We start from the raw sequence: 11,487 nt of genomic DNA on the forward strand, positions 1-11,487 counted from the left end.
AAAGACACCAGTAACAAAAGCCTTCACGTACCGAGCTGATCAACTGAATGCAGGTAGGGAATAATTAAGTTGAAGCAAAAGAGGAGCTCGCCACCGGAAAACAAAGATGAACAACAAAAATACAACAATTACAATAAACTGCACAGGAGGACAGGAGCAAACCTACATATGGACAAATAACATTACGGTGACAAGCTCCTCTCCCTCCAGGGCTTACAAACCTAACTAATTGTGATGACAAGGAGGTGTGTGCTGGAGACCCTCCATCTGCCCCAGTAACTGATAGAGAAAAAACAGAGTTACATATATGACGGATATACTGTATCATCATCATCATCATCATAGGAAGTCCATACTTTGTCTGGTCCGAGGACCTTATAGCTTGGAGGACCCTGCCGGTTGCATAAAGGCCCATACAATTTAGCCCCTAAGGTCACTGGTGTACACTCGACCATGATAAGGTGATGGCTTCAAGGAGGGGTTACATACTTAACCATAAAAAAGATCATAATAAAAAATTAATAAATATGATTAATCGTGTTTTTTAAGCCATTGCTCATGTAAACCTGTTAAAAATAATTCAGTACATGTCTTTGTTATACTATCTTCTTACTTGCTATCTTTTTTATTGTCCTTTTGTGAACTCATAGAAGGTACATTTAAATGTACAAATTAAATCAGACAACCTGAACTTACCAGAAATTTTATTGCTGCATTCATTATTTTTGTATACACTCAATGGAATGTTGAACGGTGTGTTGGTCAACTAACCCACCCCAAGCCCCGAAACATTCAAATTAAATATCAAAACAACTACAGTATAATGCTCCCATTTTACATACACAACACTATAAAGTTGGTAATAGACAACAATGTTTACAAAATGCACTTTACGTTGCATACAAAATAGGAGTAATGTATGTTGTACATACAATATTTTCAGGTATATTTGTGTGGCAAAAACTGAAAAAAAAGTAAGTGTAACTATTATTAGGTTTATCTCCTGATGGCTTCCACAGAAGAGGAGGGTGATGTACTGCAGATATTTGTGACATCATAAACAGTCCTGGTCGTTGTTGTTTTCTTTTTTTCTTTTTAAGATGTTTTCTTCTTTTGATGATGAAAAGAAGTCAAGGTTTTAGGCTTCGTAAACCCTGAAGAGAAAAGGAAAGAGAGGCAATTGAAGTAGGATTTTAAAAAAGTTGCATTCATTGAAAAAAAAAAAAAGGGTTTTGGTCGCTTCACAGCGCTTTGTTATCTTCTCTGCTTCTTGGTGGGAATGCTGGTGTATAGCATTATTTTGTCATTTTGACTATTTTCAATAAGGTTTTTTTGACCCACCCCCCACACTTGAAATGTATTAATTTTTTTGCATTTTGAAAAAGCATTGTGGTCCTGTGTACTGTTTGAAAAAGGCAGGTGACTTTTAATTTGGAAAATGTCACAACCTTTCCATTGACCCATTGAGAATACACAATCTAGTTGAATTAAAAGTGTATTTTAATGTCACATTTAAATTGTCAAATTCTTTTTTTCAAAGTAAAGTTTTGATGTTCAGGTTGGCATTGTCAACGTCATTAGCATGTCGGCCTCGCAGTGTAGAGGTCTGGGGATTGTTTCCGGGCTCCGCCCTTCCTGTGTGGAGTTTGCATGTTCTCCCTGTGCCTGTGTAGTTTCTGTTCTGAGTTCTCTCACCCCCATCCCCACAAAACATAAAATACAATTAAATAAATAACCCCAATGTGTGGTTGTGAGTGTGAATGATTGTTTGTCTAAGAGTGCTCTGCGATTGGCTGGTAACCAGTTCAGGGTTTCCCGCCTACTGCCCGAAGATGGCTGGAATGTTATCCTCGTGACGACAAGCGAATCAGATAATGGATGGATCGAGATAAAGGTTGCACTGTATTTCGGATTACTATAAATAAATCTAAAACTGCATTTACATTTTTTTAAAAGCATCTTGGTTCTGATTTCCATGTAGAAAAAAGTACTGGTACTCATATTTGAGAAAATTATCCATACGTTTTTATTACTTGTGGATCATAAATACAAAAATAAATAAACATTTAAATGATTAAAACTTTTTTCATCTTGATTCTGTCCCATTCACAGTGCAGAAACATTTATTAAATTTGAAATACTATGAACATGCAGGGTCGGTGCCGTACTATATATGATGTCACCAATGGTTTATCTCAATAATTGTTGTAAACAGCAAATAGATGGTAATAGTCAGATCTGATTATAAAAAGTCTTCACCTGTGCTTGTCCTTCCAGATGTGAAACCACTTGACCAGATTCTTGGTGCTCTGCAATTTCGGATGCAGACAGTACTCCTGGCCCTTGAAGCGAGCCACGTTCTCCATTGTCACACTGAAGGGGAAACACACAGGATGTCCCGAGTGTAAGGAATGCTTTCAAGTTGGAATGATTTAAATAGATTGAGAAATGTGGCATGAGGAGGAGACAATGAATAATATGTCTTAATTCATTCAAATATGTCGTAGTTCATTGTGAAAATGTGTGAATTTGCGGAATGGGACAAATAGCTCCGTAGATGAGATCAACAGTTCGAGGTTCGAATGGTCTGAATCGGTTGAGAAAGAGCTAAATTCTCTCATCTCACCATTCACAAAACTGAATCTAAATATGACGTCCTTTAAATTATATTATTGTATGTCATACAATATTACTGTATGTCCTTTTTTATCATATTGATTGTAGAGCATGGTGATTAAATCATATGGGATCATATCCAGTCATAATGTATCAATCATTTTAAATTGTATTCAATCTTGTTCTACTGTATCCTTTTGTACAGAAGTGTATCCAATTAGTACATCATAAGATATGATATCTTGTTCTGTATCCGTCATATCTTAGCATACAAATCGAATTAGATCACATACCAGATGCTATCTATTTTTGGGCGAATTCATGAAAATGCTTTTTTTTAATGTGCAATGTAAACAAAGTTTGGTTGTTTGAATTATCCCGTTGTATCATATCTTTCACCACATATACAGTAATCCCTCATTTATCGCGGTTAATGGGGACCAAAACCACCCACGATAAACGAAAATCCGTGAAGTAGTGACCAATTAACACACACACATATATATACACACACACACACACACACACACAGGTATATATATATATATATATATAAACAATTGCCCCTCATGGGCCTTTGCGCTTGAGCAGAGTGCACTAAGACACACACACACGCACACTAAGGGTGTGGAAAATAATCAATATTAATCGATACATCGATGCGCACGTGCGCGATGCGAGTGCATCGGCTCATTCACTGGGTACGACGCGATTGACGGGTGAAATCGAGATTCATCACGATGCATTGGTGGGTATCGGTAAAATCCGATTCAAGCACCGTTTTATTCATGTTAAACGTCACCTATCTGCCCTTTCCTAGGCGCATTGAATGCACCATCATTACTTTGCGTTTTGTGTTGAACACGGACGAAAGCCGTGAGTGTACATACAGTCCAGTACAGTACACTACTCGCGAAACACTATGGAAGTTCGCGCAAACAGCAGCGAGGAAACTACTTTATTTAATGCACCCGCAACATACAGATATTATGTTTGGAAACTACGGCTTCGAAAAGAAAGATGGAAAGCTTGATAAAACCTCGGTCATTTCCAAAGAATATCGCACTACGAAGCCATACAACGGCAGCGCCACAAATATGCAGACCACTTAAAACGATGGCACCACATCACCGACAAGGTTCCTGCCCCCTCTCTGTCCAGTTCCTCGTTGGACACCGGAGAAACTTGGCAAACCAGGTCAGGATCAGAAAAAAAATCGCCTCTTATTCTGGGGTTCCCTTGCAGCTCACTATGACCGCTCAAGGAAAAACTATATATGGATGACTCTTTTGGACATTTCATTTTGACACTCAGAGAGAGTGGTGTGTGTACGCTACAATACACACAGCAGCTTTGAGGCTGTAACTGCCACATTGTTTCAATTGTATTTTTGTCTGTCCTATGGAGATGGATATTTCATATAAGACACTCATTGAGTCCTCTGTTTGTGTTTACACTACAGCAACAGCTGTGAGTCTCAGGTGACAAATTGTTTACGTTTTCTTTGCACAAAACCCAATTGTGAAAGGGCTTAAATAAGTTGTTTTACACGTTCTACTGTTTATAAGGAATAAAGTGGTCTACTTTTTGCAATACCATACTGAATTCCATCTTTTTTTAAACTTTTTTTCTTTGCGTATTTGCATCATGTTTAATTGCACACACAATATCACAACAAATTGCACTGTATCGTATCGCATTGATTTGAACTAAATGTGTATCGCATCGTATCACATCGTGAAGACGGACGGTGAAACGTATCGCATCGTGTCGCCAGAAAATTCCATGTATCGTTTAAGTATCGCATCGCTGGTAGTGCATCGAGATATGTATCGAATCGTCCTCAGTGCTGAGATTCACATCCCTAACGCACACACACAAACACACGTGCCCTACGTGGACCTTCTGTGCTTGAGCAGAGTGCACACACACTAGCACGCATAGTAAACAACACTTAAAATCCGAGATGCCCCAAAGCCGCGATAAACGAACCGCGAAATAGCGAGGGATTACTGTACCACCTTTTGTACCAATTGGATTGTATGGTATCATTTGATATCGTACCAGTCGCATTGTATCCTAGCATGTCCTGTCAAATGGTATCTTGTCCTGTTGTACCCGATTGAACCGCAGGGTATTATATCCTTTATTGTATTGTCTGATTCCATAGTCGATTGTATTACATTTTCCGATGCATTGTACAGACATTCATATCCAGTGATATCCTGTCATATCTACTATGTCATTGAATGAAAAGTAAAAAACATATCAGACACAAGCAGAACATGCTGATGATTGGCTGCCTAGTGAAAAGTGCCGTTGTGTTTCATTTAGTTGAAGAGAACAAATACTCACACTCTCTCTCTCTCTCTCACACACACACACGCGCACACACACGTGCGCACACACACGCGCACACACACACACAAGCTTGAGAACATTCCTTCTTTTGAACGACAAATGGCAGATTTTTGACAGACATTAAACTTGCTGATTGCATTATATAACAATACGCTAAAGAATTTCATATGTGAACTCCATGAACGAGTCTGGTTTGTGGGTAACCTCCTGCCTGGCATGTGGCACATTTAAGGCAAAGGGAGAGAGAAATGTGGGAAAACACCCAGTATGCCTTGGGCCTCTCCATTCCAACCACCATGAATGTTAAATGAGTTGACTTGGAGACAAATAGGCCTTTTGGAGGGGAAAAAAAGTAATTGATCATCGGATTAGATTAAAGGCTTTTTGCGTCAGTTTTCTGAACCAGGTTCTTTAGTGAGATATCGCAGCATGATAGTCAAAATGTCTGCACGCGTGTGTGTATGTATTAGAGCTGACAGCTTAGCGCGTTTTTATTGGCATTAATTTAAATGATATTTGACGGGATTAAATTTTTTCTCACGCGATTAACGCGGCACACGTCACAAGCGGATGTTACGTTGCTCTATAAATACACCAGAAACAAAACAACAAGCGCGCTGCAGAAGTCCATGCCCATGTCTGTTTTGCCAGCCACAGCAGCGCGAGACACCGAAAACAGGGTGTCCCCCGCCTACTGCCCGGAGACAGCTGGGATAGGCTCCAGCACCCCCCGCGACCCTAGTGAGGATCAAGCGGTTAGGAAGATGAATGAATGAATGAATGAATGAATGAATGGAAAGTTTACCTTTAAATAGTTGCCATATTGCTCCACTGACAAGACCAAAGTTATCTGTTCTTCTCTCTCTGTGTATCATACAGGTATACGATGTATGTCACTGACGTGATTGTTACTTGTTTGGAACTATTTTGTGTGGAAGGTTACAGCGTTCCGTGTCCATATAAATAGAGCGGGTGGAGCTTCTCTGTGTTCGTCTGACGGTGACAGTGCGCTACAGTGGTAGCGACCTAGCGAAAGTAAGACGTCTCCAGTGTTGTCATCGAACCAAGTGTAGTCATTTGAAATGAGGTCTACACAAAACCGTAGAGAGACTTCCACGCAAGAAGGACCAACACTATCAACATAGCCTGACTGTGTTAGGGGGAGTTAAACCCTCCCCCCCTTTCAGAATGGTTTGCCCCTGCAGCACGGGGGAAGTGCGTGTGCTTGTTTGTACGGCCGGCAGTTTCGAATACAGCGGCACATATTGAACACTGGTGTCCGGTGTCTCGTTATTCTTCAACAAACATACAGAAACAGACTGCTGTGTTGAAAGCAAACTTGAGAAAAAAAAGTATGCAACCATGGTTTAAATCCACTATAGGCTGAGTACTGGTGTACCTTACATGTGCACTTTATAATGTTACATTGCTCTGTTTTGATTTCATTAAAAAAAGCTTTTAAAGCAGCTGTTGTGTGACAAAACATTTTTTCACCGTTATTGATGGACAGTAATATTGTGTGAGAGATTATGTGTGAATAACTGCACCAAGTGAAAAATGTTCATGTAAAATTGAAAATTGAAATAATTTCTGTAAATATTTTCATTTGGCACATAGAAAACTGATTCATGATTCCAAGTTGATGAGAGCATTAAAATGGGGAAAAATAGGACAACAAATGTAAAAGGAAATTCAGAAACGATAAAAAAATGTGTGAGTAATCACGATTAATTTTTTAGTTCATTTGAGTTAATTATGACAGTTGCATTTTTAATTAGATTAAATATTTTAATCGTTTGACAGCTCTAATATATATATATATATATATATATATATATATATATATATATATACACACACACACACACACAAGTGCCTTTGTTCTTCACCGTTTGCTTCTGCCCGTTTAGGTTTCAGACCCACTCAAAAGGTGAAAGTCCACTTTACAGAGACATCATAAAAAATAAATAAACATTTTAAAACTGATTTACCTCTTACTGCTAGCACTTTAAACATGTTTCAAACACACTTCATGAACATACTGTATTATAAACCCACAAAAATGAAAGCATAAAATGAATAGACTATACTGTATGTGTAGTGTTTATGCATGTGATAGGTGAATGTGTGTACCTTTATAAGATGCATGTGCCCTATGGATTAGCACTGAGTTAGCAGAATTCTGTCAGGTAAAGTTGTTGTTGTTTTTTTTTTTAAACACCCAATATGTCATTCTGTTTGTTTCATTTTTTTTAGTTTCATCACAAACCTCAACTGGAAGTGGTAAAAAAACATTTTGGAGAAATCACATGGCCTTTTAAGTATAGTCCAAACTGCATGATACATCTAATTTAAAGTACAGCAAAATGGAGGTAAAAGAGACGAATGAGAGACGATTTAGGCCCCTCTGGCTGCCAGTCAACCAGAATGCAAACAAGCCAAACAACACTGCAAAATCAACAAAAAAAAACCTTATTCTTCTTGCTCCCTCTCCCTTTCTCTTTTAGCTCCTTTTCTTAAAACCCAAAGAGAGGCTCATTTTTCATTGGGCACCAGTAAGGTGGTGCCCCCGCTCCCACCCAGTCACATGCTAATTGAGTTAATGTCTGCATGTTTACATTCAATGTCTGTGGATTATTTCCACACGCACACACATTCATGAACTTGAAGTGACTTTTTCTTGAGTCAATGCAAATGGTGTCTTCTGTCTGAAGACATTCAAAAGTTAACAATTTAAAATCTGGGAATTTTGTCAGTGAAGCACTTACCGGTAATTGTATTATGTATTGCTGTACTTAAGCAATGAAACAACCATATTGTCATGAAATGGTGGAAAAGATCAATTAAAACATTGCTAAAAAGTAAATATGAACGTAAAATGTCAGTAGTTTACAACGAATGGAATCACCAAAAGACATCTAAATTATATTTGGGTCATTCTGATCGAAGCAAATTGCCTTTTCCCGTAACTATGATAGCCTTAATAAGTTTAATGTCACGTACTTTGTAATGAAACATTTTTATCATGTAAATTGCCATTTAATAGAAAAAAATGTACATTTCCAATTATATTCAACCAATGTAAACGTTCAGAATAATGTTTCCGCTTTATAACAATTGCTTTGCTTTATTTAAGTAATTGACAAATAAAAACGTTTTTTCTTTTTTCGAGTGTCATAAAAAGGGTGAAAAGACCCATCAGACTTGAAGATCTGGATAAAAATGAAACGGTAAACTTGAGGTATTGTTCTTCTTCATAACAACCTTGCTGCTTTACCTGAGCACTGAAAGAACAATGCTTATCATCATACAATGGTGGAAAACATCCATATGAATAAAACGTAAATATTAACGTCATTTTCAGGCACTTTTGGGACTACTGTATGTCCATCCACACAATTTGACGATGTGCCTTTTTTTTAAGGGCATTCAGTTTAATGCTAAAATATATCTAGCTGTTTTTTTTCTGGAATGTGATACCACAATTTACCTGCAGATGGAAGCCAAGATGACATATTATGCAATTGCTGTGAAGCTGACATAACATCCCCCAGTTGTGATTCTCCTTCACTGCACATCACGAGAGCAGAGTACAACAGAGATGAAGGAGATAAAATAAAATAAACCTCACAATATCATCTTTTCCTGGCAGTAAGGGTGTTTGGGTTTGAGCTCCAGCTTTTGCACATCCTTGTAGCGGATCTTTGGTCCTTTCCTGGTGCACCGGCACTTGTAGCCTGGAGAAAAAAGAACAAGAAGAAAAAATACACTCAAGTCAACTTCTTTTTTTCTTTGATGTCATTTTATTTTGAGTAATTAACAATTCAAAATCCATTCATGTTGTTATGGTGAAAGTAAGACGATTTCAGTTACGTAGCTCTTCTCCCAGAGAGGACTCAAAGTGCTTTACATGGTGAGAATATAAAGTAAAATGCAGAGTGAAAACCATTATTAATCCAGCACTGGTAAAAATAAATCCAAACAATAAAACAAGTATTTAGAAAACGCCCATGCGCAAATTCATACAAAGACACACAAAGACAAAACTCGCGCACACGCACACATACGCACGCACTCATACGCACGCACACACACACAATAAATTGTGACAATTAATCATATTCAACTGTTGTGATCTCTCACTGCCCCCTTTATGAAGTACATTTACACATTTTTTTTTTTTGCGAGGAGTACAGTGGCCCTGCCCCTTAGGTGTACACATGAATCACAGATTGGCTTGCAAAGTAAAGTAACTGATAAATGAGCAGACATGTGGAGCAGAAAATTTTCACCAACAAAAATATTCAAGAATTAAAAAAAAAATTTTTTAAAAAGCAAATGTATTGGCACATATACACAAGTAGATGAAAAATGTTGTTGCACTGTCTCAAATTTTAGGGGGAAAAAGGCCACTTTTTCCAAGACAGTCTGGAGCCCTGAAAATGCCTTTGCAATGATTAATTGATTTAATATTATGAAGGTAGGCCAACATCAACATTTGTTTGGAGGTGTACCCAATCATTTCTCCACTCTTCAACATTCATCTGCTTCAAGGGGACGTTGCCCCCTGTTCACTGCATGGCTGCGTTGTGAGTGCCTGATAAAATGAATTTATTTTGGCTTGCGATAGTGGGGCGGTAGTTGAGTACCAAGGTTGGTTACATCCATCAGCCGGCGGGCAAATAAAGCTGTCACATTCCTCACAGCCACTAAACCACATGACAACAAAGGCCAATCAAAATGTTGTTAGTATTTGTTTTTTTTATTACATTGTGACGGGTGATTTTGCGCAGAAAAAATTGGGCTCTTACACTTCTTTTCTAACAGAAATTTCCAGTGTTAGAAATCACACAAACAACAATTATTCCACTTTAAAGCCGATTGGAGCAGAATGATTCTCCTTCACAGAATTTGTAGGGCTCAGCCATAACTGCTCCACAGATGGATTGGAAATAAAAGTAGCACTAAATATCAGATTAAAACAAAAGAAAAATACACAAAAAGCAACCAAAAATAAGATTTATTTTTTTTAAATACCGGTATATATAATCATTTTATAATGCTATGCTACTGCTTCAACACTTAAGTAACACTGTTTTGGAGCTTTTTTTTGGACAACGACAACAAATACTGTCTTCAATACAAAAGTAAAGTCAAATCTGAATAAAATTGCGATGGGCATCTCCCACTGATTGAAATAAACAACTCATACATGCAACTTTTCCACAAGCAAGAGGATTTTCTTTGGTCTGCGATTCACATTCTTCGTATTAAATGCAGTACAGTACAATTCATTTTTAGAAAATGGCCCCACCTAGTGGACTACGAACTAATCACTGAACTAACAATTAAAAACAGCAAAAGTTCTGTGGGTAAAAGGCCACCTTTTAAACTACCTCAAGACTGCTTAAAATGACACATTAGGGAAGAACAACAACAGAAAAGGGCTATTTAGAAATGTTGTGATTTCAAGATAAGATTCCAATCACAGCACAATGAAAATAATTTGCGCAAGCAGGATTGTCCTCAAGAATCACTGATCTAAATCGGGGGTTGGCTGCCTCACCACTGACTCAAACAAGAACTTTCCCCACATCTAATCTGGTCATTCAAGGCATTTTCTCCCTGAAAAACTACAAGTGACATGCATCCTGCACTGCCATTAGCTTTGTTTGTATACTTTCTCGCACGTCTATATAGCATATTTACCTCAAGATCTATTAAATTTAAGTTCATGCCATCGGAGTCCCCCTCTCTATGCAGCCCTGTGCCAAGCCTTTAATTAAATCAGTTCAGTTGTGTGTTTAAATGCCATGCACATACAAGAAGTTGAGTAGGAAGCTTTTGCCATGCTTTTCGATGGAATATAAGCACTGAAACAAACAAACAATAAACCCACACACATCAAAACAGCAACATTTCTACACAAAGAAAGAATTTAGTAAATTCAGAAGTGTACCTTCGGAACTCAGGACATGTAAGGCCACCACCAGCACAAGTAGCACCGCTGTACACCGTAGCATTGTCTTCAACCTTCTTAAAGTGTCCAAAACCAGAGCGCTGCAAGCAAAAGAAAAGTGGGGTGGGGGAGGGCAGTGTCAAAATGTCTCACACTTTTGGAAGTCCACAGGCGGCGTGGATCGTATTGAAGGTTCTGTGATGGAGGAGGTCCACGTAAACACACGCTCTCACTCTACCGCCTGCTTCGCTGCTGCTTTTAAAGGCCTCCCGCTGTCCCCCTCTGCTCATTAATATGCACCGCCAGACGGCCAATCACCACGCAGGAGAGACGAGGAGGACCGTGAGTCCGTTTCATGAGAAAACATCAAATGTCTGAGAGTGGATACGCCCGAGAAAACTGCCATTTCATAATTCACATAGTACAAAATCTATTGACTAATTGTAGATACAGGTCGATAAAGAATACGAACCAATAGTTAAGACAATAATTTAGCTATACAGTGGTGCCTTGAGATATGACTGACTTACAAACTTTTTGAAATGGTCAAT

The 11,487-nt window shown here is 38.3% G+C and overlaps 1 protein-coding gene across 1 annotated transcript; it reads right to left on the reverse strand.

Moving 5' to 3' along the window:
- Nucleotides 1-972: 972 nt before the first annotated feature.
- On the reverse strand, nt 973-11,189 carry cxcl14 (chemokine (C-X-C motif) ligand 14). The gene is made up of 4 exons (XM_052065219.1): nt 10,937-11,189; nt 8,609-8,714; nt 2,260-2,373; nt 973-1,154 (listed from the first exon to the last, which is right to left on the reverse strand). Exons 1-4 carry the CDS (start codon nt 10,998-11,000, stop codon nt 1,139-1,141), a joined length of 300 nt encoding a protein of 99 aa, XP_051921179.1. The 5' UTR covers nt 11,001-11,189; the 3' UTR covers nt 973-1,138.
- Nucleotides 11,190-11,487: the final 298 nt, after the last annotated feature.

This window comes from Hippocampus zosterae, chromosome 1 (assembly GCF_025434085.1).
Source record: "Hippocampus zosterae strain Florida chromosome 1, ASM2543408v3, whole genome shotgun sequence".
Classification (NCBI taxonomy): Eukaryota; Metazoa; Chordata; class Actinopteri; order Syngnathiformes; family Syngnathidae; genus Hippocampus; species Hippocampus zosterae.